Source organism: Epinephelus fuscoguttatus, linkage group LG2 (assembly GCF_011397635.1).
Source record: "Epinephelus fuscoguttatus linkage group LG2, E.fuscoguttatus.final_Chr_v1".
In the NCBI taxonomy this organism is placed as follows: Eukaryota; Metazoa; Chordata; class Actinopteri; order Perciformes; family Serranidae; genus Epinephelus; species Epinephelus fuscoguttatus.
The window spans coordinates 40,739,338-40,766,916 of NC_064753.1; the positions used below are offsets into that span (position 1 = coordinate 40,739,338).

General features: G+C 40.6%; 3 protein-coding genes across 6 annotated transcripts in view; all 3 read left to right on the forward strand.

The window, feature by feature from the left end:
- Positions 1-7,707, forward strand: part of csnk1g1 (casein kinase 1, gamma 1) — a 50,961-nt gene extending 43,254 nt beyond the window's left edge. For 2 of the 4 annotated variants that reach the window (XM_049597683.1, XM_049597701.1), the window contains 2 exons: positions 404-427; positions 2,696-7,707. In XM_049597683.1, coding sequence (XP_049453640.1) covers positions 404-427; positions 2,696-2,750 — 79 coding nt within the window. In that variant the 3' untranslated portion in view covers positions 2,751-7,707. The remainder of the gene's footprint in view (positions 1-403; positions 428-2,695) is intronic. The other 2 variants (XM_049597692.1, XM_049597705.1) reach the window with 1 other exon arrangement.
- Positions 7,708-10,334: 2,627 nt separating this feature from the next.
- Positions 10,335-15,574, forward strand: LOC125901838 (40S ribosomal protein S17-like). Its single transcript, XM_049597790.1, has 5 exons — positions 10,335-10,478; positions 11,725-11,876; positions 14,255-14,360; positions 14,580-14,645; positions 15,451-15,574. Exons 1-5 carry the CDS (start codon positions 10,476-10,478, stop codon positions 15,526-15,528), a joined length of 405 nt encoding a protein of 134 aa, XP_049453747.1. The 5' UTR covers positions 10,335-10,475; the 3' UTR covers positions 15,529-15,574.
- A 1,479-nt stretch (positions 15,575-17,053) lies between these two features.
- On the forward strand, positions 17,054-27,173 carry atp6v0d1 (ATPase H+ transporting V0 subunit d1). Its single transcript, XM_049597749.1, has 8 exons — positions 17,054-17,259; positions 20,168-20,339; positions 21,820-21,998; positions 22,158-22,237; positions 22,623-22,700; positions 23,690-23,866; positions 24,161-24,238; positions 25,925-27,173. The coding sequence occupies exons 1-8, from the start codon at positions 17,133-17,135 to the stop codon at positions 26,084-26,086; spliced, it is 1,053 nt and encodes a 350-aa protein (XP_049453706.1). The 5' UTR covers positions 17,054-17,132; the 3' UTR covers positions 26,087-27,173.
- The last annotated feature ends 406 nt before the right edge of the window (positions 27,174-27,579 follow it).

Below are 27,579 nucleotides of genomic sequence, written 5' to 3' on the forward strand. Positions count from 1 at the left end.
CAGAAACTAGACAATTTAATCCCGTGAGCAATTGATTTTTTTTAGGAAGCAGACAAGGTAATTTTTAAAAAGGCAGTTAAATGCACGGCTTTATAGCAAATGTAGCATACATTGCACCACATATATTGACACCGTAACCTCTGCATAGCCAGGAAATTGGAGGAAATGGTCAACCCATGGTGTTCGTGGACTCTGCTCACTCAGAGTAGATGTTCTGTAACCCTCTCTGTGATCTTCTCTCCTGTAACCTCCCAAACGTTCCCTCTTCGTGTCCACTGTTGTCCTGTGGGTGTGTTTGTGTGCATGTTTTGTGTGGCATGTGCCCAGTCCCATCATCTTGGTCTTGCTGTATTAATCTATCTTTCTTTTCTCTTTACACTCTTTCCTCTCTCTTCTTCTGTAGCTGCGTGAAAATGCTCAACCTGTGGTGAGTCCCTCTCTGCTAGTCCACATCAGACTCATGGGACAGGGAGTGGACCAGCCTAGGCTGGGGCCCAGTGGAGTTGTTGCTAACAAATTTAAACTAGACTCTCACTGGTGCGATAATGTCATATACCCCTGAGAACACTGTCTCCTACGTGTACTATAAAGTCTCTGCCCTTTTCTGCCTTTTTTTCCACCAACCCCCAAAGTTAAGTGACAAATGAGTGAAGAATACTGTAAACAGTGCTGCCATGTCAGCTGGCATACCAACCTCAAACCTGATGTCTTAACAGGGCAGAAAGAATAAACAAGAAGCACTTTGATATGAGCTAACTGAGGCCCTGTTTACACATGTATGGGTATTTTTGAAAACTGAAAAATCATTTTGTCCACATGACTTGTTTTAGAAAATGTCTTCGTCCACACTAGAATGCAAAAACTACCCCAAATACTTGCCGGCGTTAGCTGTATTAAGCAGTTTCCTCTTGTCACAAAGGTGGTAGTAGTAGTAGTGTGCAGGCTAACATTACCTTTATCAAAACTCTGGAGATCTCTTCACCACTGATTCCTGTTGAATTTAAGGATGACGGACAAAGGTATGACTGATGCTCTTGTTATTCAAAAGTTTTCCTTCCATTCCTCACCAACAACAATCCCACTTTGGAACATGCATCACCATCTGCTGGTTTGACCAGGCCAGATACTAAACCATCTTCTCTGGCAGACTTTAAACTGCGAATGCTGAGGTGGAGCAAAATTATTGTGTGCAGCGGATGGCTCCGATCATCGGTGAAGCGGTGCAACAGTACTCAGTTGTAGTGTAAAGTAGTCATTAGACTAAGCAGTGCTAACAGAGTGTTAGCAAATCAGTAGTCCACCATTATTATGCCTCTGCGCTAGCAAAAGCTGCGGCTGTAGGCATTATGTTTTCAGGTTGTCTGTCTTTCTGTTCCAATCTCAGGAACACGTTTAGGGAATTTTTTCACATTTGGCACAAACGTCCACTTGGACTCAACAATGAACTGATTAGAATTTGGTGGTCAAAAGTTAAAGTTAGTGTGACCTTGCATCTGTCTCATTTTCGTGAATGCAATATCTCAAGGAGGCCTTGAGGGAGTTTCCTCAAATTTGGCACTAATGTCCACTTGGATTAAATTTGAACTGATTAGAATTTGGTGGTTGAAGGTCAAAGGTCAAGGCCATTGTGACCTCACAAAACATGTTTTTGGCCAAGAATTTATACGCGAATCATGACAAAATTTCACACACATATCTAATAGGATAAAACGATGGTGTGATGAGATTTTATATTCAAAAGGTCAAAGGTCAGCTTCACTGTGACATCATAATATTCTGCAAAAACACTTTGCTGGCCATCACTTAGCCTCACAACTCAGGAACGGAAAGGGAGACATTTGATTGGATACTGACATGGATGCAAACTGTAAGTTCAGCTTGACTGGTTTGCAGAGGCATATAACTACAAGGCGGTAGTTCTTTTCCAGCGTATGCACATTACACAAAGCAATAATGGGTATTTGGAGTTTTGATAAACAGGCACCGTAAAAGGCATTTAAACAGTCTTCATTTTAGTGACCTAAAACTCTGTTTGCTTGTGGACGAGAGGTCAAAAAGTTGAGGAAAATATCAGTTTTCAAAATTATCTGTATTTCTGTATATGTGTAGACAGGGCCTAAATCGTCTTTTTTGTGAGCCCCTGTAATGTTATTAAGCAGTTAGTCTTTTATCTGCACATTTGGCTTCAGATTAAAGGTCTTTAAACTCTTGTTGCATGGTGCACCATTATTCGTTATTAATTAATTAATGAATCTGAGAGTACCCAGTCACTGTCCTATGTCTTGATCCACAGCTTTTTTCTTGTCTTTGTATGTTTTTATTGACCATTCAGGCTCACCATGTCTTGTGCTCTTTGTGTGCACTGCTCCATTGTGTTTTTGCATAGGAGAGATATTGCCTTCAGAGCCACTGTAGCAGTTTGTAGTTGGAGGTGAAGAAGCATGCAAACACTTGGTGGATGGCAGTGCATCCACCTCCTCCTTGATGCTAATGTTTTACTAATCAAACCTTTCGTCAGCTGCAGTTCTCACTATTGTGGTCCCAAAACTCTGTCCAGATTTGAAGGGCTCAAATTCAGCCCTTGTGATATTTAACCTACTAATTTAAGCAGTCCGCTCGTGTTTGTTGTTTCTTTTTGCTTCATCTGGAGCCTCGCTCGTCTACATATGGGTTTAATGTGTGTCTCTGTCCGCAGGTGCTGCTGTTTCTTCAAGCGAAAACGGAAGAAGAACACGCCGAGGCACAAATGATCATCCACCACCGGCCTGAAAGTTCCGAGTGTCCGGCTGAGTTGATCGTGATTTCAGAAATCAATAAGGTCCCATTCAGAATAAAAAGAGGGAGACAACTTTAAGATCGTGATTGAATTGTTCTCTAATGGGACCCGTTTAAAAATGGTTTGTTGAGATATACAAGATGCTTGTGTCTTTTGATGGGAGTCCTTTTTTAATTGTTTCTTTTTTTTTTTCTTTTTTTTTTTTCCCCCTCCTCCGAGATGTGTGGGAATGTTTTGCAGGCCAGTCGTCCAAACGGGGAACCTTTTTGTTGGAATTTTTGCAGAGGTTTTTGTTTTTTCATCCCCAAGACACCCAGCATTTGTGTTTTTCTCTCTTTGTTTTTGCCATCTTTTTTGCTCCTGTTTTTCTGTGGTATTGTAAAGGAAGATACCGATCTTCCTGTGGAATCTTGCCACATTCAGCCTGCTATGATTTCTGTTTTCATTTCCCCTTCTGTCAAGTCCCGGCTCGAAACGGTTCGCCCCGCGTTAGTTTGCTAACTCATTTTGACACAAAGCCCTTTTGGTCATTCCTGACGTGGGACTGAATGTAAACCTGAACACACGAGGAGCCAAGAGTGTCACTGCCTACCTTCAGGCACACAGAGCATCAGTCTGCCATTTGGCCCCTGCACTTTTTTTTCCTCCAAAGAGGTCAACCCTGGCACTGGGACCCCGGGCCTGAGAGAACAGAAGACCAGAGACGCCTCCTGCACTGTGTTCTCTGAGGACGATTTCTGCTCACGCTGCTTGGTTAAAGCACTCCCCTTAACCACGCCGCTGTCAGACACACTACAGTCTCTTTTTGACTCACATGCAGTTTTGCTCCTGTCGGCTTTGTGATAATGAGCAGCAACCTGACACTTGTACATGGGGCTGAAAAAAAAAATGCTATTTATGCTATTTATCTCTTGGTTGCCACCAGTTTTCTTACTAATTCTAAAACATACACACTGAATGTATGGACAGAAACATAAATGACTGTGGAGCGTTTATATAATCTGTCATGCGCATGGGAAGGAAATTGCAGTTTGAGTTAAGACCAATGTTTAAAAAAAGGAAAAAAGTGAGACCAAAACGAACTGGATCAGAGGGTGGGAGGGTCTTAATAATGTGATGGTTAATAACGGACTGTACACCAGTACACATGGGGATGTTGCTTTGGAACGACAAGAGAAACTGGCGTGATGTGCTTTGGAGATGGAATCACAGCCTCTCGACGCTACTGTCCAATGCCTTAACCCCAACCGACCGACCGACCACCACATCACATCACCACTTGGATAAACAAGCTGGCAGCATGATGGTTGCGAGATCTGCAGCGCAATTCTTTGGGGTCGCTTGTATAATAAAGCCCAAAGTTGCGGACTGTTCCCCAGCTAGTATCAGAGCAGTTAATGACTTCCCTTGTAACACTGAGGATGTATTCCCGAGAGAGCGATGCCAAATGGAAGGTTTGGTGTCATGGTGTTAAGATGTCCCCCGCCCCGCCTCCCCCTGCGTGTCAAGTCTGAAGACCCCCTGTGCTGCAAAGCGATGTTTTAAGTTTGGACGACTCTGCTGAACCCACCGGCCCCTCTCCGCCTCGACGCTGAGGGAGGAAACACGAGCGAGGGCGGATAAGTGAAAGTGTCCATAGCATTTTTATGATTTTCATTTAGTGTCATGGAGGACTGCCTTGAAACAATATCCTCGATATGTCACCTTGCCTATCCTCCGAACAGAGAGTGAATTACCATACATAGGTGTTTTATTTTTTTATTTTATATCTTGCTAATGTGAATTTTTTTGTTTTTGTTTTGTTTTTTTTTCCATTCCAAATAGCCATGGTTTTATGGGGAAAGAGAGGGTAACAAAAAAAAGCTTGATACCATGACTGCACTACATTTGTTGACCCCGGCTTTCCCTGACGAGACCCTGCCTTCTTAATACTGTACTTTAAACGTGCTTATTTACTTTAATTGTAGCTGCCTCGTGTGCTAGGCCTTTTCCTATAGGGTGCAGGGAATACACTTTAAATTGACTTTTATCCCCACCCGCTCCTTTTATTTGTGCCATGACACCCTCCTCCCTAACATCCACCCTTTCCTCTCTACACACACACACACGCACACACACAGACACATAAATGCACACACTCACACATGCAAGTCCTAGATGATTACACTCTGTGCAGAGTATGGAGATAGATTTGTCTCCATATTATTTGTGTGAACAGATCGACAATCCATGTGTTAATGTGTAATCTGTAAATATAAACCAGTTTCTGAAAATACAAAAAAAAAGATTATTTTGCAAATATAAAACAGATCTGCAAATACAGAAAAAAAATTCCACAAATTAAGAAAAAAAATCTGATTGTATTTAATTAATTTACAAATAATTAAAAAAAAAAAAAAAAAAAGTGTTTAAAAAAACTGTGTAAAATACAAATTCACAAGTGTAGAATTGAGATTCAAAAATAAAAATTGGATTCATTAATGTCTGCTTGAAAGTTGTAAATGTTAGGATGGAATGATTTTTTATTGATTTGTAAATTAATTAAATGTATTCACATAAATTTATATTTTAAAATTTAGGAATTTAAAAATGTATTTAAATTTAATAAAAATTTATTTAAATAATTTAAGATTTATTTGAATTTATTTAAATTTAAACATGTATTTTTAGTCTTTGTGTTTGCATATACATTTTATAAAAAAACAGTTTTTTCTTTTTTTCTGTGGAAGTTGTTTTATATTTACAGATGACACATAAACACATGTATTGTTGACTTGTTCGCACAAATAACATCAAGACAAATCTATCTTGGTGTCGGAGTGTTAGATTTGACGTTTTGTGGACCTGCTCCATCATCTTTTAGAAATGTTGTAGATGTTGCAAACTATCTCAATGAATCAGTATGTAAACCTGCTTGTTGCGTGTATTTACACTGTATAGCTTTCGGTTTCTTCTCACCCCCCCGACATGTCAGTTACTCCGAGGTCTAAGTTATTGTGTTATTGAAAGTACTTGAATATGAAAATCTTACGGGACCTTTTTTCTGTTTGTTTTTATTTCCTTGGTCATTGTCATAGTAATTCCACACATAGGATTTGAGGGGAATGGTGGGAAAACAGGCTATTTGAATGACAGGTATTCATTTCTTTGAGATGTCTTAGTGCCTCTTGAGTGTGTCGGACAGGTGTGAGACTCACCTGCGGAGTCCTGTGCTAGCTGGTGTGAACGACTGGAAGAGGGTCGGGATGGTGTTTTCACCCAGTTGCAGTCAGATGTTGGTTTTGAGGTTTAAAATCACATTTTCGTCTCCGTGAAAAATCACCGTTAGTGTACTTTGATCTGTCGTCGGTGAAATCCCTCATTTGCTCAGACACCAAACCTGTGAACATCTGCTGCCTGTGATCGACCTCCACAAAGCATCAGCGGCGCTCGGACTGTTTCGTGTCAGCTACCTGAGAAAAGTTGAAAGTATTTCTGTGTAGTGAGATGGATATCCAGACTATATAGCCTTCAACGTTCCCCCCTGAATTCCCTGAGTGCCATTCCTGAGACTACTACTACTACTAGCCCATGCCTTTTACCTGTGCCAGGAAAAATATGAAGTTGAATGTTTTTTGACCATTCCACCTTGTGTCCTTGACGTGTCCACTGTCATTTTGAGAAATTGCAGAGCAACGTGGCTCAGATTCAGTACCAGGAAGTGTTGTTAAAGAGTGTCTGGGGAGAAAAAAGTGTTTTATGAGTCGCTCCTGTTGGTTTCTTTCCCTTACGTTGAAACCAATAGCATTTTATCGACCATTATTTCAGAGTTGTGACTGGTCATCTTTGCAACATCTGCTTCTTAAACTGTGGGTCGCCTAGCTGTTAAGCTCCCGGCTGAAATGGTAGATATAGATATATTACTCTGATGTATTTACTTTTTACTCTCTGGGCCTCATACAGAGTGATATAGGAGTACTCTGTATGGTTTGTATCTGCATGGCTTATCTGGCGACGACAGCCGCGGCCTCTGTCTCCAGTGAATCTCTCTCACCTGTCGGGCTCACGCACCGTCGGGTCAGTGAGATGTTTCGGCTTCCAGTCCTCATGTAAGATAAATAACTTTCTCATGTCTTCTCACAGCACATTCCATTTCAGTTCCCATTATTTCTGATGATACTTCACTTCGGTCAGACTTGTGTTTATGGCTTTGGTTGTGTGTAAATCACATTCCTGTGTGTCAAAGCTGTGTAAATCAAAGCAAAGGACAGTTAAAGTGTGAATGAATGGCTTTAGGTCTTTATGGGTTCTCTGGCACTTTTTTCCTTGTTGCTGTACTGTAGAATTGTCTTGGATTTACTGTATATTTTTCTTTGAGGGAGAGGTTTAGGGTGACATTTACTGCAATATTGTGATGATTATTTGAAAATTGTAAATTGTACAGAGTTCACAATTATACTCTTTGTTCTTTCTGTTGGGATTCCATATAAAAGATGTATTATTTGATTTTTTTTTTTTTGTTTTTGTTTTTGTTTCCTCTCAGACTGTGGAAAATCAAATTGTACAGCTCCAAGAGTTTATCCTCCCCTCAGCATTGTTTTTTTTTTCTTTTTCTCAGAGCTATGATTAAGAGAAATCTTAAAACTGTAAATAAATATTATTGTGTTAAAATATGAATGTCACTTCAAAAATGTATTTGAATGAGTTAGTCAAGGGCTTCAAGAATGAAGGACCCACATTTCTTCTTTTTATGGTTTCATATTTTTAATTTACAGAAAGGTAAAAGTCCTTTTTATCTGAGATGCCTATGTTTTTTTTTCTCCTCCTTGGATTCATATAATACAATGTGTCACACATGAACCTTATAAAATCACTTTTTATTCCCTCCACACCTAAAGGGAAACTCCAGTTTGCACCCTTTTTTATGTAAAATAAAAGATCTCTCCACCTTGTGGGAACGTCTCTGAGGTGATTTTGTATCAGTTGACTTTGATGATGAATCCAGATAGTTGACGCTAATGTCGGAGCAGACATGACTTGTGTTTTCTTTAGATGCTCAGTGCCTGTGTCGAGACTTCAGTCTGACGCTTTGGAACTTCTTATCCGATCTTGTCTGTTTTCAGATTAAATTAAACATCTGATTTTAATCGTGTGGCTGAAGTAAACTGTGTATATGTTTGGAGAGTGGGGGACGTTTTTTTTTTTCTTTTTGTATATTCTCCTGAGACTCAAGCTTTTGTTTGGTATGCATTTTCAATTTCTCATAGTTATTTTGGACTCGTAGGACCTGATAAGTTAAAAAAACTAGACATTGACAACGATAATTAGGTCCCAGTGTCCTCAAACAAGACGCCAATAAAGTTCTAATGTCCTCAAACGAGACTATGTCCCAGTGTTCTCGAACGAGACGACAATAAAGTCCTTATGTCCTCAAACAAGACTATGTCCCGGTGTCCTTAAACTAGACGATAATAAATTCCAAATGCCCTCAAACGATATGACAATAATGGCCCTAGCTTTTGTTTGGTATGCAATTTCTCCTAGTTATTTGGGATCAGTAGGACCTGATAAATATAAAAGACTAAATATTTCAACAATAACGAAATCCTAGTGTTGTCAGATGAGATGAGTAAAGCCCCAGTGTCCTCAAATCACACAATAAAGTCCCAATGTCCTCAAACGAGTACTTCCTAATTAACAGTGTCTTAGCTTGTTACTGTTGCTAAAATTGGTCAAATTTGTTGCCATATCAAACTTTAAACTTTATCGATTATAAATAAACAAGTTTCAACCATAAAATGTGATCAGGTTTTGGACCTTGTCCACTTCTGTGTTAGGATCGGCTGCAGGCTGACTTGGCAGAGATGGCTGCCGTCTTGTTTTTACATGGATTAGTGTATTGTGCTCTTACTACCACTAGATGACAACAGGTCTGAGTTAAGTAGAAAAAAGTATTAGGTCAAGAAAACCAAAAATGTGATGTCCTCATATGAGGTCACAGGGCCTCAGGAGGACATGGAGTTCATGATAACAGGATTATTCTCCAATGTTTCTCTCTTCCCTGTTATTAGAAATTTAACAACATAAGGTCCTGATGAACACAGAAAGCATTTTGCAGGTTGCAAAACGTGAGGTGCACCAGACTGCCTTTTTTTTAAATTGAATAACACTAGTAAAAAAAAAATACTTGCTGTGCCTTTTTATTGGTGCCAGGCAGCCACCCCCAGACGTCCTTACACTAATCTTTCCATGTAATAAAACTTAGGTTTGTTTTTTTGTCTTTCACAGTAATTAGTAGCTAGTTCCAAAAATGTTGAGGCAGACCTTACTTGCTGTAGGTCTGGTTGAGGGTGAGGGTCAGCAGATAGTTTGTTGGGCACAGGGAAACAGAGATCTGTGTGGGTACATGAGACCCTAAAAAAGAGGGTGGATCATGGGGAGTACCACCAGTTGGTCCAGGAGCTTCTCCTCCATGATGGCCGTTTCCAGGCACATTTTAGGATAACACAGGGGCAGTTTGACAACCTGCTGTTTATCATCGGGTCGTATAGCTCTGGGTATCCAGCAACTGCTACCACCAGTTTTTTCTTTAGTGTTTACCAATTATAAACTCCTTGTCCTGACCACCACAGAAGGCCCGCCTCTCAAATCATCTGATTGGACAATGGGAAAATTAACGTGGGCTGTTTTTCCGCTCTGAGTTAAAGTTTTTTCAACTCGAGTTCAGGGTGCTGTGGCAAGAACACCAGGCACCTGGAACACAGAAATGTGAGGCTTGTTGTGATGCAAAAAAACACAAGCAAAAAGCTTAAGTCTCATTAAAAACAATTACAAAAAGGCGCCTCCAGCTGCTGAAACGCTTTCTGTGTGATCAGGGCCTTACAAGAGCCTGTTCTCTGGCCAACACGGGCCTGCTCTCTCTGAGAGGCTGTTTACACGTACACGGTGATTTTGATAAACGGAGACATCTTCCTTCGTTTGCGCCCTTCGTTTACACGCAAACGGAGATTTCTCCTCTGAAAACGAGTCTTTCTAAAAACTCCGGCCAGAGTGGAGATTTTGGAAAACTCCGGTTGCGCGTTTGCATGTAAACTGAGATAAATGGAGATAAACGGAGTTATAGGCAGCCAACGTCACAGTATGTGCCGGAACTTACGCCTTTGTCAAAAGTGCAACCTATGTTGCTATGGTGACAATGGATACATGGAAGGCTTGAGCTTCTCATTACACTGCCACCTACAGGTTTGGCATGCTCTTGTGTATATATACACATTGTAAGTGTAAATGAAGATCTTTTTGAAAACGGAGACGGTGAAATGTCCGTTTATGAAAATAGCCGGCCACGTGTAAACGGCCTCTGAGCCCCCCTCATCCCATGGGTCCCAGTGGAACCACACTGCCTACCCCATATTTACGCCCCTGACCCAAGCTGTTACCAATTAGTGCAGTCCCAGTGAAATGTGTATAAAACATATATTTATATAGGTCATTTAATGCGGGGACATTACTTGTAAGTAATTCCGGCATCACTTCTTTTTTTTAACTCAAGTAAAGGATTTAATAACCTTATCCACCAGTGATCTTCGTGTGCACTTCTCACCTCCTGCCGCTAGTCGTCGCTGTGGGCCACACGTGGCGGTGTGCGGTGGCAGCAGCGGTTGTAAACTATAAACTTCCTGCATGAACATCCGGTGTTTCTCTTCCGCCGGTCCAAGTCAAGATGGTGGGTAACACAGAGAGCACTTCACCTCACAAGCCCTCACAATCCTCTTCAATCCTCACTGTCTGTCCGCTCAGTGAGCGGCTACAAGCATCACTCTGTTCACTTACGACACAAAGATCTCTAAACGATGGATTTGAACTTATTTACTGGCGTGTAAGATATGTAAAACACAGGCTAAATGTTCGGAAGTTACAGGCTAACTGGCAACCAAACGGTCACAAATATCACCGCAGTATAATTATTTATTCAAAGTAACATTGCTGGTGTTATTCGGGTTGTGTAAACAGCTTTTATCACTTAACTTCGCGACCGTCAATAACAGAGGAATGCAGTGTCTTCTTCATGGACAGTTAAACTGTAGTTTAAGGAGTAAAGTTACGATAACGAGGGTGTACAAGTCCAGGACAGGTGTCACAGCTCTTCTGTTTTTGATAGTGGAATTATCCTTTAAAACTAACAACCTGAAGCTGCTTTAATGACACTTTAACTCCACATTTTACTTTGAAAACAGTGTCTACTGGTGCTATGATTTTCAGGTCAGAAAACTGACTGACTTGTGTCTTACATAGGCTCATTCAGTGATCAAACTGCTCTTAGTTTGCTCTTCTTGGCTTTCAAACAAATTTAAACTCTAACATTAGGAGCTGAGGAAACTTGTAAGTTGACCTGAAGATGTATAAACCCCTCTGCAGTGCAGTTGCACTGATGTCATGTGAGGACATTGATGTATTTGGTCACAACAAGTGGAAATGTGAAGCTGTGATTTCCGGCTGTTGACATTTACTGTAGATACGTAGTGGTAAATTTCACTTTTTGAGTCTGTCTAGATGTCTTTTGATGATATGATGACACTTAATTCATTGGGCACAAGTATACCTTAATTATTCATTTCAAAAATACCATCCTCGCTGAAAGTATAACCAGTTTGTTCCCAGTCTCCAACTTTTTGACAGTTTAATCGGCTGTTGCAGCTGAGTGAAATTAAGACGCCCATGCTGTGGTCTAGGGCAGGACATCCACTACACGAACCTGACTGACATTTAATTTAAGGTTATAAAAATTATGTGAAAGCACAAGCATCAAGATATTTGGTTTAGTCAGTAATGCCCATGATCTGTACTCCTTGACCAGTGCAATTAAAGTCATTGAAACGACATGATTTTCCTCCACTTTAAGGTTACATCCCTCTGGCATGTTTTATTAATAAATTTCTCACTGATGGTGTGTCTGTTTGGTTTGTCTTCAGGGGCGAGTCAGGACCAAGACAGTCAAGAAGGCCGCCAGGGTCATCATTGAGAAATACTACACACGCCTGGGCAGTGACTTCCACACCAACAAGAGGGTGTGCGAGGAGATTGCCATCATCCCCAGCAAGCCTCTGCGCAACAAAATTGCAGGGTAAGTGTAATTGGCTGCTATTTTGGAGTGTGTGTTCTGCGGGAACGTGCACTCTTGCTGGCTGGTGTTCACTTGCTCAGACCTCCCATCAGTGTTGCATGATTTGTCCACTAGTGATAGTGTGTTTGTTTGCAGCCTGGTACACCTCGAATTTGATGGTGACATGAAAGCACAAAACAAGTGGTTTGATGCTTGCAGCAGAGAGTATCGTATTTTGGAATGCATTGCATGTTTTAGCGTAAGATGTGTAGAAATTAACATAGTTTCACTCAGCAGTTTTGTATGGACTGTGCATTTTTTAAGCACTCGAAGATCCATTTATCTCTGAACTTAAACGTGCATGTGAGAAATAGTTCACACCCAAGGGAAATTCAGCTAGACTCGATAGTGAAGGAGCTGCTAAATATGGGCTAAATGTATGCTGTCATGTCTGGTTTGCAAATAGTGGTGGTTTTCATTTTGTGGTTGCTGTTGGACGGTGGTTGCAGACCATGGGTGATATCATCAGTTTAGTCAGGTTTTAGTGACATCATAGCTTAAATAAAACATCATCTCACTTATTCGGTCACTGAGCAAAATAAGGTTGAACAGTCAAAGTTGATGATACGTCTACATTAGAGATGATATTCACTTTTTAACCACATTGTTTAGGGTTAGGTTTTATTGTCCCCAAGGGGAAATTCTTTTCCACAGCACTGTACTTGTTGGACTCAGCATGAAAAACAATGACACACAAACACAGACACCATCAGAACACATCACACTGGCGAGCAGCACACAAAAAGCAACGACATACAGCATATAAACTTGATACAATCAACAGGGCCTGTTGTTCAGAGCAGCAATGGCTGTGGGAATCAGGCTTTTCCCGAAGCGAGCCCATCTGCACCTCAGCGTTTTATACCTGCGTCCTGAGGGCAGCAGGGCAAGATGTTCTTGTGCTTATTGACTGAGTGCTGTGATGACCATAAGTATTCGTCTGGCTGATGTGGATTTAATAATATCCGTCTGACTGTCACAGCAGTAGAGAGCAGCGACGCTTGCTGTCATTGCCTGATCGCAGTTAAATGAGAGTGAAAGATCAACCTTTATATTTTTAACAGCCGCAGTTAAATTATCTGACAACAAAATAGCTTTGCAGGAATTAATACTTCAGTATGCTAGAGGTTTGGTGTTATCTGTTGTACCTCTGGTCTTATTATTTTTATTTTTGGGCTTCGGACAGGTTAATTCTCAACCTAAGTAACTCAGTTCCTCTTAGTAAGCCCCCATGTATCTCCCTCACAGTTATGAGAAATATCAGGGGGTTGGAGCTTCTGAGTCTCTTCTGGTTCTGTTTGGTCTGGACCTCATTAGATGTTGAGTTTGAGAGATGACTAAAAAGTGGCTGATACAGACGGTTATCTTGAAAAGCACATTCTTTGCTTAGAGAGACTTCTTCTAAGTCTTGCTGGCCTTAGCACCATGTACTTTGTTTTGAAATGACACCATCCAAGTTACTGATGCTTGTGCTTATTGTTTTTATAGGCTGAACAATGTGTGGTGTTTATGTAATCTTAAATAAGTAATAAAATAGTTGTTAACTGTATTCTGCATGCTCTGTTCTTGAAATGGAGCCATTTAAGTGGTGTTTGTGCTGAAGAAACTGGTGCTGACCTCTTGGTTTGTTGGATTACAGTTTGTGTGTCGCAGTTATTTTTGTGTTTTGATTAAACTGTTCTCATGGCTCCCACCATTCTGTGTGTACCAGACTTGACTACCTTGTACTTTTCCCAGACAGCTGGAGGTCAGTCGAGTGCTTCCTCAGCAGATGATGAATGGGGAGCACTTAAGCTGAATTTATCTGTTTTGGAGGGTTTTCACTGCTTTACTTGCTGAATTCATTTTCTATGCTTTCTATTGATGTTGCAAAATCCAGAATGTATCGGGGTGGCCATACGGGTTAAAAATTGAACGTGTTCCCATTGGGTTCATTTTCTCAGGGAATGTAAGTCAGTCATTTATTATTTTTTTTTTTTAACTGACTTATCTCTGTATCATGAACTTGAGAGCAGCTGCACAATACCTTTTAGTTTTAGTGACACAATACCAATTCCAGCTGCAACAAGTGTTTTCACTATTGGTTAGTATTTTTATGACTATGAATTGTCAAAATGTTGAGAAATATTCAGCACAAGTTACCGAGGTAATGTCCCAAAATTGCTAATAAAACTAAGTAATAAATCAGTTAACAATATATAAAACTGAGGGGAAAAGTGTCTCTAAATTAGCAATCAGCTAACACTTAATGCAGGAGTTATACACTACTTTGTGCAGTGTTAAGTTGTTGATTTGTTCCTTATACCTGTAATGACCCTGTGCTCCTGACTGTCTCTCAGGTATGTGACACATCTGATGAAGCGCATCCAGCGAGGTCCAGTCAGAGGAATCTCCATCAAGCTGCAGGAGGAGGAGAGAGAGAGGAGGGACAACTACGTCCCGGAGGTCAGTGCACACTCTTTCCTTTGTCTTATCTGTGAGTGGGTTTCAAGAGACAAGACAGTTCTTGCTTTGGTTTGGAAACTCACACACCTTAAAGTTTTATCCATGTTTTGGTTTGATAATGAATGGTAAAACTGACAGTTACAAACAAGTTAACAAACTCTAATAGATCATGTTGCACAATTCAGAAAGCTAAGTTTTTGTTTATATCTCATCCTTTAGATTTCTGCCCTGGACCAGGAGCTCATCGAGGTGGATCCGGACACAAAGGAAATGCTCAAGATGCTGGTGAGTGTAAAACACATTTCTTGTTTTCTTAGTGACAGATGACAAACTGTGTGTTCTGAAGATTCTCACTGTGGACACAAAGAAATTCAAATTCCATCAGAATAATCTGTTTGGACTTGTAGGCAGCTGTCATGGCAAACATATCAGGTTATTTGATGAGCATGTTTACAACAAATGTTGACCAAAGTGCACTTACAGAAAATGATTACATTCAGATAATGACACAAACGTGATTATGAAAATCAGAAAGTCTAAGACTCAAATAATTTTGGATGCATCATAAGAGCATTAAAGGAACGGGGAATTTCAGGTGAATAAAAACTGAATATTTTGTGCATGTAATCGTCGTCATGATCTACTGTGAGTTACTCAATTTCTTAGTAGCAAACAAATTTACATAAAATGAGAAACTACTCATCTTATGCCACCAGGTTGTAAATGTGGCATGAATACCATTGGGTCATACAGTAACGGAAAAGTTTGCAACTGATGACTAGTTGGATTTAAAAAAAACAAACAAAAAAAGCTTAATATTTTTATGAGAACAGGTATCCTGCTTTCAGAAAGGCTGAGCAAATGCATGGGTCTGAATTATCTTTACTGTGAGTGAAATCCAGTCAGTGTGGTCACATGTGATGATACATCCTGCGTTAAATCATCACGAGTCATGCATTAGTGAAGCGGCATGATTTCAGTATATGATTCATATCCTTATTATGAAGTGTTACCTATATAATAACCCTACATCTACTTATGTCTGTTATTTGACCGTAATCATGACGTCTGTTTCCTCTTCTTCTTCCAGGATTTCGGTGGCCTCTCCAACCTTCAAGTCACTCAACCAACTATTGGAATGAACTTCAAAACACCACGAGGGCTATAAAATCATGTGATCATGCTCTCAATAAAAAGACAGAGTTGTTAAGAAATGTCCCTCTCTTTTATTTTTACCCAGAAAGTGATGATGAATAATTCTGAACAGCAGAATGGAACACAGCAAAAACAACCAGACCATGTGTATACACCCAACAAAGTGTCAGACTATCAGGCTGACGTGGAGCCTGTCAGGAAGAGACAGACAACAATTCACTCTCACTACAGTTTTTATGAGTTACGGTATACAACACTATCACTTTATGACATACTGTACTATGACTTTTTTTAATGTCATGGTTATGATATACTATACCAAGGGTTCTCCGAATTCCGAGTGCCAATGTAAGGAGCCAGCATATGATGGAAGCGCATTGGTAAAGTGCACACATACAATATCTTTTCCATCTCACTTCCACATTAAACTGCCCAGTTGTTTACTATCAAAGGGGCCATACCTCCACAGATCTCTAACATGCCAGTCCAGGGGTGTCAAACATACGGTCTGGGGGCCAAAACTGGCCCACCAAAGGGTCCAATCTGGCCCACTGGATGAAGGCTCAGAGGTTTCAGGAGCAATTTATACACCGATTAGATACTTAATGTAACATACTGCCTCTGAGACTTCTCCACCCTGACCAGAATACAGCTCTCTGAAGTATTTTTTTTTGTGGTCACATTAATGTTGAACATAATGCAAAATATCGTCAACAAGCAGTTTCAGTATGAAAACTGTATCAGACTTCTGTCTTAAAACAATACGAGTGGAACTGTGTTAAGACACTGCCAAAACTATTGATTCGTAAATGGTTTGTAAGGCAGCGGATGACTCACCTGCTTCTTCAACAGCTTCTACTTTAGTGGGACTGGAACATAATGAAAAAAGACATGTAATGAAAGCTAGTAATGGTCACTTGCACATATTTTTCTTAATATATTATTTGTTTCGTTAATGGATGAATGTTTTCACAGTTCTTTACACTAAAAAAGGGAAAAAATTTAAGGGATTGTTAGTTATAGGTTATTATGCAGTGGTTTTACTGGTCCAGCCCACTTGATATCAAATGGGCTGTATGTGGCTTCTGAACAAAATGAGTTTGACACCTCTGACTGGCATGTAAATTATTTGCACAAGTTATGTGCAAAGTTGTGCAAATAATTTAAGTGGTATCCCTTGTGTAGTCTGTAATTGTTAAATGTCTTTCAAACTCCAGGCTTCATTATCAGACAGGGGTCTACCACAGATCACTGATTAATTGCAGGAGGAGTGTGATATTCTTATAAATGCATTTACCGATTTTTAAATGTGTGTGCAAGAATCACATCAGTCACATTTGTAGTTTAGAAACTCTTTAAGCTCTCCAGTCACACACAGGTCCACAAAAGGATGCATCCTGCTGTAGGAAAAGTGGCACATCTGTCTCTACAGCCTTTGGTTGTTGGGGCAATTACAAACTGAAGTTGGTAAAACACTGACTGCAATCCTCGAAGGAAGCACGTAGGAGCATGTGACAGATCAGATGATGGTCACGTGGTTCAGTCAGCTGATGCTAACGCTAACCAGCCGGACTGACGGTTCTCCAGCGGCAGAGACGGATCTGACGGTCAGACAGGATGCCTTTCTCCGAGCTCTATTTTAACGTCGATAACGGCTACCTGGAGGGGCTGGTCAGAGGATTTAAAGCCGGAATTCTGTCCCAGGCGGATTATTTAAACCTCGTTCAGTGTGAGACCCTGGAAGGTGAGTGAAGACAGGTGCTAGCTAACGGCTAAAAGCTAGCCGCACAGGGCTAAGTCAAGCTAACGCAAGCTGTCAACCTCAAAGCTCGTTAGCTCGGTTTACATCAACGACAACGCTTTTTAAAATCGTATTATCTGACTATCCGCGTTGTATTATTGTCACTTATTGTTTGTCAGCAAGCTTCACATCGACATTTTCCACAGAACAAAGTCGAAATATCTTTCTAGATTCGGTTCTGTGAGCTGGCTACCCTCTGAGTCTTAGCTAGCTAGGAAGCTAACATAATGCTAACGTAGGCTCAGCAGATATAAGCAGCTGTTTAGCCGTCTATTGATCAATGATGGACTTTTTAGAGGAAGTGAAATGACAATGGGAAGAGACTGTTAGTGTAACTATAGTTATGACAAAGTGATTCATTAACGTTAGCCTTAGCTAGCTGTAACCCACTGACACTACCCCGGTTTATTATGGTCATTATCGATTAACAGTGTGACAGTCCTCTGGTACACTTCACTATAACTGAGATTTTATGGCAGTAAACGCCTCTTGTTTTCTGTACAGCTAAGCGGAAATGTGTTAAGAGTACAGAGTTTGTAAATGGTCACACCAGTGTTTTAGCTACAGTTATACTTAACAGTACTGTGGACTATTTCCCAAACAATCCTTATAACCTTATCTTTCCTAGTGTTGGGATGGTTTTTATTTATTACTGCACAGCTTCAAAATAAAGGAGTGAAAGATTATCAGTCACAGTGGTTATCCTCTTTGTTTTTGTTTTTTTGTGAAAGTTACAAGTATTTCAAGTCTTTATTTGTCATATACAAAACAGTTACAGAGGGGATAACATAAATTTGTACCAAAGTTGTAGTAATACCAGTAATCTAATATATATATAAACTAGAATAAACGATAATACTGTGGTACACTTGTGCACAGAAGTGTTAAAATGAATAAACTGTATATTATAGATAAGTAAATAAATGTAAACTGTGGTGAGTGCCGGTGCAAACAGGAAGTAGAAGTTGTATAAAGGTGAAGTGACAAGTAAGTTATGAGCTCAAGGGTTCATCAGTCGGTGATAGGGCTGCACCGTATGAAGAAAATATGCCATATGCATTAAGGTTGTTGAATATGTTATTACTATTAATTATAATAATAAAAATGACTTCATTAAGGACACAGAGAAAGGTCCATAGAGTACCACATAAAAACAGACAATCGTCTATGTACAAAAATATGATCGAATAAATACAATATGTATATAAAAAACACAAGAAATGAAACACTATGTAATGCAAGTTCTTATAAAAAGACAAAATTTGATAAACTGCACCCACAAACAAGCCGGAGAGCCAGTGGCCCCACAGTCTCGGTGAAAACATGACTGAGCATTAACAATATTACTTGCAATAAATAAAAAAGATATTAAAAAGTATGCAGTTCTGCTGCTCTCAGTATAATGAAATATAACAAATTGCTTGTTAGATTTTTTTAAAAAAAGAAACGAAACTAATGCAGTATTCTTTTATTGAACAAACTGAACATTGAACTGCACACAAAAGGTGACAGTAAAAAAAAAAGTGATAGCTACATTTTATGTGTGTATCGTGTAAGTTGGCATTGTGCTGATGATAAATATATTTATATTGTTGCAAATTTAATGCGGTTGTAAGTGCAGAGTCATATAAACAGTCTGCATTACCACACAACAGTACTATAACTTTATCAACAAAGATGTAATATTCACTATGATGGTTTGGACAGTTGCATTTGTTACCATGAGGAAATGAAAACAACTGAGCTTCCAGGAAATTGAAAGAAAAAATAATCCAGACTGCAACATTCACATGTAGAAAACTGTCAAGGTCTGTCACTGTGATGTATGTGTCTGTCTTACTGTTGTCAGTTTTATTCTCTGGTCCTAAGGCAATGTTTTTTAAACCAGTTTTAATGGCAAAATAAACTTTAGTTGGGGCACACCTGCACAGAGGGCACTCAGATTCTGGGAGGACAGCATTAACCTTCCATGAGTTACACCCTAGGGCTGCTACTAACGATTATTTTCATTGTCGACTAATCTGTCGATTATTTCTTCGATTAGTCGACTAATCATTTCATCGAAGAATGTGTTAAAATGTTGAAAAATGTCGGTCTGTTTCTCCCAAACCCCAAAGTTATGTCATCTAATGTCTTGTTTCGTACGCCAAAGGGTTTTAGTTCACTGTCATGACAGAGTGTGTAAAGCTGCCAATATCTGAACGTAAGAAGCTGCAGTAAGAGTATTTTGGGTACTTTTATAGTGCTTTTCTATGAAAAATGACTCAAACCGATTAGTCGACTACTAAAATAGTCATCGATTATTTTAATAGTCGATTAGTCATCGATTAGTCGACTAATCGTGGCAGCCCTCTTACACCCACAGACTGTATGTAACAATGGATGACATGACGGCTTCACTAAAGTGAGGAGAAAACATGTCATTCACCCCCTGATAACTGGCTGCAGTCTAAGTCATGTATCCCGCCACATCAAATTCATTTTTCCCAAAGATGGTGTCTTGTCACTTTAGGTAGTTTGTATCATGCTCATGTGTTTAAGTGTTCATTTTAATTAGTTATTTGATGCTACAACATGATTGACAGCTGTGATTGATTTACAGTTGAGTCAGGTGGGTGTATGGGTGAGACCTTGATACCACAGCTCCACCCCTGATCACTACTGTGCAGACTCTGGCTCCAAATTAAGTCAGCTGCAAAAGATAGTAGCACCCATGTTCTGAGGCATAAAGCTTGTTGATAAGCAGGGGAATATCAGCGTTCATTATGTGTCTTGCATCTTGACTCTAGGTTTCCTCTACAGAATAAGACAAATCAGCAGTACTTTCTCTCTCAATGTGTCTCCCCTGCAGATCTGAAACTGCACCTGCAGAGCACAGACTATGGCAGCTTCCTGGCAAACGAGGCGTCTCCTCTCACTGTGTCCGTCATCGACGACAAGCTGAAGGAGAAGATGGTGGTTGAGTTTCGCCACATGAGGAACCAGTCATACGAGCCGCTGGCCAGTTTCATGGACTTCATCACGTAAGCAAAAAGCTGTTGTGTGGAAATAACGTTTTGAACTATAACATACCATGTAAAGTATCTCTTGTGCAGCTTTAAAGTTGCAGTAAATTGATTTTCTACAGTATATTCAGTTATACACTGATCCAGCACTGCATTGAAGGCCAGCAATTCTTGTTTGGGAACATATGAAATAATCTCGAAGAATGTACCCGTAAAAATATTGAAATTTTCAGGATGTCTTGTTACACTCAAATACTGGTGCATTTATCCAATAATGACTTCACATTACTGACCGCCACTTTCCAAAGCATACCAAACATTTTCCAGTCGATTTCCTACTAACAGCCAGCCACTGGTTCGTTACAGTACACAATGACGAACAGCCTGGAGAATCATATTGCTAATCTGTTACAGGAGATATTCAGTCACCTTTTTTTTCTTGGTCAAAGCAATGTGAACTAGTGATACTAGAGTTTCAAACAGGGACTAATTTGGAAACTCACCAGTGCATTCAAGGATGTTCTGACATCTGAGAACTGATTCGTCAGTCATTTGTTGTAATGTCATTCATTGATGAGTTAGGTTTTTTTTTACGCCTCTTTGCCAACGATAGCCCTCCCAGAGGCATAAGGTTTTCGGGTTGTGCGTCCAGCTGTCTGTACGTCCATCTGGCCGTCTCATGAATGTGATATCTCAAGAACACCATTAGGGAATTCTCAAATTTGGCACAAACATCCAGTTGAACTCAAGAATGAACTGATTAGATTTCAGTGGTCAAAGGTCACTGTCACACTGTCTGTCTTATTCTCATGAACGGGATGTCTCAGAACACCTTGAGGGAATTTCTTCAATTTTGGCACAAACATCCACTTGGATGCAAAATTTAAGTGATTACATGTTGGTGGTCAACGGTCAAGATCACTGTGACCTTGCACCCATCTCATTCTCATGAACACATTATCTCAAGAAGGCCTCGAGGGAGTTTCCACTAATTTGGCACAAACATCCACTTGGATTGAACAATAAAGTGATAAGAATTTAGTGGTGAAAGGTCAAGATCACCATGACCTCACAAAACATGTTTTTGGACGTATCTCAGTAATTCATACTCTAATAATGACAAAATTTCACACAAGTGTCCAATAGAATATAATGAAGAAGTGATGACATTTTATATTCAAAAGGTCAAAGGTCAGCTCCACTGTGACATCACAATGTTCTCCAAACACACTTTTCTGGCCATTACTCAACATCATAACTCAAGAATAGAAGTAACAGATATTGAACTGGTGACACTTATCTTAGGTGTCCACCCAGAAATAGTCGTGGAGGCATACAACCAGGAGGCGGTAATTCTAGTTTTATTCTGTGCTAAAAAGGACTTGGACCAGTGGAAGGTCTGATGAATGTAACAAATCAAAAGGCTATCCACAGTTAGAATTGGTTTCTCTGTTGTGTCATAACAACCCCTCTCCTCAACAACCCCTTGTGTCCTCAGGTACAGCTATATGATTGATAATGTCATCCTGCTGATCACGGGCACCCTCCACCAACGGGCCATCTCTGAGCTGGTGCCAAAGTGTCACCCGCTGGGCAGCTTCGAGCAGATGGAGGCGGTCAACATTGCTCAGACCCCTGCTGAGCTTTACAACGCCATCCTAGTGGACACTCCCCTGGGTCAGTACTTCCAGTACAACCTGCTGTTTAAAATAAAGAGGATGTGAAAACTGAACAGTAATGTCTCCTGCAGAACAGGAGATGGCGCCAAAGCTCAGAGAAACTTAAAATATTCCTTTCTGTTTGTTTGACATAAATTATTTTCTCTTGTCTTTTCAGCTGCATTCTTCCAGGACTGCATATCTGAACAGGACTTAGATGAGATGAACATTGAAATAATTCGTAACACACTTTACAAGGTAATGTATAATATAGGTATGGTCGTAGTAATGATAAGCTTGATTAATAATGTGAGTGTTTACTGAATAAAAAGCAGTATGAACAACAGCAAGAGATAAAATAAAGTAAATTTAGTAGAGTAACAAGGATAGTAGGCCGCAAATTAAAATCACAAGAGATCTAAAAGTCAAAAATGATACAACTTAATGATTGCAAATATTTTGTTGAATGTGTTGCAGTTACGTACATTGCGAAACAACATACATTGAGATTACTTTCATGTTCTAAATTGATAGTCATTGTTTTCTGAAACCAGTAACATTGTAAACATCTGCAATGATTTTGTATTATGTTTTATTCATTTACTGCTTGCTTGAATTTACATTTGCGACCATGTCCTCTCAGGCTTACCTGGAGGCTTTCTATAAGTTCTGCTCTAACCTTGGAGGAACCACGGCTGACACCATGTGTCCCATCCTGGAGGTGAGTCTCTCTTTTTCTCTCTCCTTCTCACACACACACACACACACACACACACACACACACACACACACAGTTTTTCCGAATTAAAATCTGAAGCACCAGCAACAAGTTGGGCTGTGGAGCACATCTGGGGATTCCCTGATGCCTCCACTGGTTCACTAGTTTAAAAAGGTGACAAGTTTGTCACATTGAGACCTCTAAATTTGCATTTGTACAAACAAACAAAAAACGCCTGTCAACAATCTCTAGTTTAGGGCTGCAACCAATTCTAAATTATGTCACTCAAATTGGATTTGGCTGTTCAACAGTAATATTCAACTATTGGCACCTTTTTTTCCTTCATGTAGACTTTAAGAGTTTGAACAGGGTTTGGCGGGGCGTTCAGGGTCACAGCCAAGTTCATGAAATGTATAGTAGACAAGCCAAGTTAGCCCTCTGAGCTAATGCTGGCTATCCACGCTAACGATGGATCGGAAATGTACAACAATATTTTTTGTTGACACTTGATATCATACAAAAGCCAGAGACTAAATAGAAATGAATTCTTGTGAGCTGTAAGAGCCTCTCCTCCTCTGGACAGCTGCCTCAGACTCACCCTTGGTAAGGGTCAGCAGCTGCCTGTGGCATAGAGCAGAATGAAAGAAAAGAGCACTCACTCTGCAGCTACCTCTGGGGACCAAAACGTGCCCAGATGTAGCTGCGCGCTGACTGACAAAAAGGGTTTCAGTTGAATGACGGGGCTGAGATCATTCCGACTGATGATACAAATCTCAGACTTTCAGGGGGCAGCCAGATATCTTAACCTATATTTATATATTAGATTATTACATTACCATGAAGTTGTGAGATAAAAGTGTTGACATGAAAATGCTTCAGGGTGACTCATCTGTGTGCATATAAACATGCTCAGTGTTTTTGGCTGTGGATTTAAGTATCAGCTCAGTCAGTCACTTTGTTGGTGCTCCGCTGACTTTCCGTCTCTGCTGCAGTTCGAGGCAGACAGGCGAGCCTTCATCATCACCATCAACTCGTTCGGCACAGAGCTGTCCAAGGAGGACCGCGCCAAGCTCTTCCCCCACTGTGGCAAGCTCTATCCAGAAGGCCTTGCTCAGCTGGCCCGGGCTGATGACTACGAGCAGGTCAAGGCAGTCGCTGATTTCTATCCTGTAAGTACAAAGCCAGTGTGGTCTGCTGAGGTCACTTCAGCTTTTAGATTTTTATATTTAATGATCGACAGCTGTTTATGGGCTGAGCCCTCTGATTTTTGGATGCAAGGTTAAAGCAAACACAGTCAGTGAACCTGAAGAGACTCTTAAAGTGTTTTAAATCAGCTGACATGATTTATCTTGTTGGCTCGTGTCCCTCCAGTTCCCTGTTTTTCATTCTCATGTTGGAGTCTGTGACTGTTTCTGTTAATCACCATCAGTGTCAATCTGTCCTAACCTGGCTCATGTCCTCAGGAATACAAGCTGCTGTTCGAGGGTGCCGGCAGCAACCCAGGAGACAAAACACTGGAGGACCGTTTCTTCGAGCACGAGGTGACTGACACATGAACAGACATATGTTCACTCAACTTAACTGTTTTACACCGCAGACCTTATGTACACAGGCTGCACTCCACTGTGTTTTTAGTGTTCGGTGTTATATTCATTTTAAATGACTTTATACTGTAGCCAAACTCACAGCACAGCTGCTGTTGTGATTATTCTATCCACTGATGGCATGGTCATAAAATAATGATTTTATCTGAGGCTCAGCAGCTTGATCACAGATGAGGAGAGCAGGAGGTGAATAAACAGAGGTTTGATGGGCTGCTTCGTCCCTCTCTCGCTAATTACAAACAGGAAGAACATGTGCTGTGCTGTGAAGACAGAGTTGGGAACAAATGAAATGCATCATTAAAAATGAATTTTAAGTAAATGCAGACATTTATATTTGGAACGCGACACAGCTGGATCCTGTGTATACTGGTTGTTAAGTGTCCTGAAGCTGAACAGTTTATCATGTAATAATTAAAATTAAATTCTGGGTATAGACCCAGGGTTCCAGTGTAGTCGCTCTCTGTTAAGAGTGCCTGCTCTGGTGCATTAAAGGCTCCCTACCCAGAGGTAAATCATGCAGGTGTTGGTCTGACTGGTGTTTGCATCACTTGGCAAACGTTCCCTAACACAGTGGTTCTCAACTGGTCCAGCTACAGGGTCCAGATTGTTACTTAAAGTCCATTCTCATTGAGAGCGAATGTCTGCGCGGATTATTCTCGCGGAAAAATATAAAAGTTGATTTCACAGGTTGCACACCGGGTCGGAACTTTCGTGCGGTGAAAAAAGTTTCTGCCCAGACTTTGACCCTCCGCGGAATTTGCCGGCAGAAATCGCGTAGACTCGGGACAGTCCAAAATCCAGTCAGGCGTAGGTATGGGAGAAAGGTTGATAAACCTCGTTTCACAGCACCCCGTTCTTTTTGATAAAAGACGGGATGATTTTATGAACAATGAATTAAAGGACAACGTCTGGCAGTCCATTGTGCATCTTGGTGGCTGCGGTGAAAGTGGTAAGTGCTAAAGAAAGTTGATGTTGACGCTTGTTAAACATTAGCTTGCTAGCTCGCTGCTGCTGCTACTCTCGTCCATGTTCACCCACACCCGTTCACACTGCGCGGACTTGGAACACAACAACGTGAAATTCTGTACCGCGCCTGTGTGTATGGTTTAAACGCGGAAAAGCGCTGCGCGAATATTCCACAAATCTGTCCTGCATTTCCGCATCGCGGCAGTAAGAATGAACCTTTAGTCATTAGTTGGCCGTGTCGTTGATCTAATTTGCTGTCTCGATCAAGTAGATGTCGGTTAGTTGCTCACTCACTCAGGAAACAGCACTTCAAAATAAAAACTCCTTGCTGGAAATTCACTGTACTTGAAAATAAAAAGTGCGTTTTTTACAAACTTGAGTCAATTGTGAGTCACTTGCGGTCCATTCAGAGTGGACCAGTGACCTGCTTTTGGACTGCAACCCACCAGTTGGGAACCACTGCCCCAACAGTTAGAAACGTTTAATGACAGGGGTGAGCCGTTTCGATGTCAGTGTGGGTTTTTTGGGACTATTTAATGGCTCAGTGTTGGATATGAGCCACTGCAGTAATGACGTAATTAGCATGTGCATGTCATTATCAGCTTTGTGGTGTTTTACACTCATCTTCCTCCTTTTCCTCTCGACCTTCCTCCTCAGGTGAAGCTCAACAAGCTGGCCTTCCTCAACCAGTTCCACTTCAGTGTCTTCTACGCCTACGTCAAACTGAAGGAGCAGGAGTGCAGGAACATCGTCTGGATTGCCGAGTGCATCGCCCAGCGGCACCGCGCTAAGATTGACAACTATATTCCTATCTTTTGAGCCTCCTTTTCCTCTCTCCTCTTCCTCTTCTCACCATCATCATTTCATTCAGTCTTATGTCTTGAGCGGTGTCTCCTGTCCCACCTCGGTGTTAAAGATTCTGATGGTTTGATGCTAAATTTTCTCCACTCTTCACTCTCAGCTGTGAACTGGTTCTCAGCACCCGAGTTTCCTGTTGTTGTGTGAGTTCCAGCCAGGCTCGTTACTGATTAAAGTTAAACACATAATCAACTTAAATATAGTTTTTAGGTGGAGCAGAATCACATGAGCCTGGTCGGCATCTCATTTGACTTTCAAACACTCACCTCTGATTGTCTAAACCTTCTGACGCTCAGTGTGTTCTTAGCGACACACTCTGTCCACTGACACATTGGTGGCTAAAATACACCAGGAGAAGAATTTGCAATTTACTAAGTCCAGGAATGAACACGACAGCCACCAGGACAGCAAACACTAACCATCTGTTAGAGATCGTGTTGATCTCCATGCACAAGAAACATGTAAAGGTGCTGTGTGCTCTGGATTTTCCACCTACCTAAATCAGTTAAAGAACAAAAGTGAATTTGTAATCTGAATTTAACACGGCCGCAGAAATTCAGCCAGTCATTAAAACATTCCTCAGCTCAGCGTCAGTCTCCACCAGGTTCTATATAACCTGTATTTATTTCTGTTTTAGTGCTAGGTTTTGTCAGCATGTCTGGTCATTACTGTGGTTTCCCCTCCAAAACTAGTAAGTGAAGTGTGAGCTCCGCCTGATTTGCTGTCTTAACTAGATTGTTGTTAAATATTAAGAATACAGCAGCTGAACAGGAGCTCCAATTCTCACCGTCCCTGCTCCTGTGTGAGTCTCTGTAAATGAACATACCGGAATGAAGCGAAATCTTGTGAGTACATGACAGACTTAATGTTTAAACTATACAAAGATATATAGATATTTAAAATGACAATATAATTTTGTTGTTTTTTTTTTGATGCTGTAAAAATGGATTTATTTCTGTTTTGATCTGTTTATTACTTGTGCAATGTGTACTGTAAATGTGACAAAAAAATAAATGTACTAAACTGCACTAAAGCAGATCTGGAAAAATTTAGAGGACTCATCTAATGACTGAGAACATTTTCACTAGTTTGACGTGTTTGTGACAGACGTAGTGTGTAAGTCAGAGATGCTTTAGTAGAAAATGTTTAGGAAACTGAGGCTACAGTTCACACAGGCTCACCAAAACTGGACAATAGAAGATTGGAAAAACGTTGCCTGGTCTGATGAGTCTGGATTTCTGCTGCCACATTCAGATGGTAGGGTCAGAATTTGGTGTGAACAACATGAAAGCATGGATCCATCCTGCCTTGTATCAAGGTTTCAGGCTGCTGGTGGTGGTGTAATGGTGTGGGGGAGATTTTCTTGGCACACTTTGGGCCCCTTAGTACCAACTGAGCATGGTTTAAACACCACAGCCTACCTGAGTATTGTTGCTGACCGTGTCCATCCCTTT

What these genes read in the sequence shown, in the direction of transcription:
- atp6v0d1 (XM_049597749.1), top strand. Translation starts at nt 17,133, where the DNA reads ATGCCTTTCTCCGAGCTCTATTTTAACGTCGATAACGGCTACCTGGAG. An exon ending in TTCGTAACACACTTTACAAG is followed by an intron (nt 22,238 to 22,622) that starts GTAATGTATAAT and finishes ATGTCCTCTCAG; the next exon opens with GCTTACCTGGAGGCTTTCTA. An exon ending in CCATGTGTCCCATCCTGGAG is followed by an intron (nt 22,701 to 23,689) that starts GTGAGTCTCTCT and finishes TCTCTGCTGCAG; the next exon opens with TTCGAGGCAGACAGGCGAGC.
- LOC125901838 (XM_049597790.1), top strand. An exon ending in CTGCGCAACAAAATTGCAGG is followed by an intron (nt 11,877 to 14,254) that starts GTAAGTGTAATT and finishes ACTGTCTCTCAG; the next exon opens with GTATGTGACACATCTGATGA. An exon ending in AGGAAATGCTCAAGATGCTG is followed by an intron (nt 14,646 to 15,450) that starts GTGAGTGTAAAA and finishes TTCTTCTTCCAG; the next exon opens with GATTTCGGTGGCCTCTCCAA.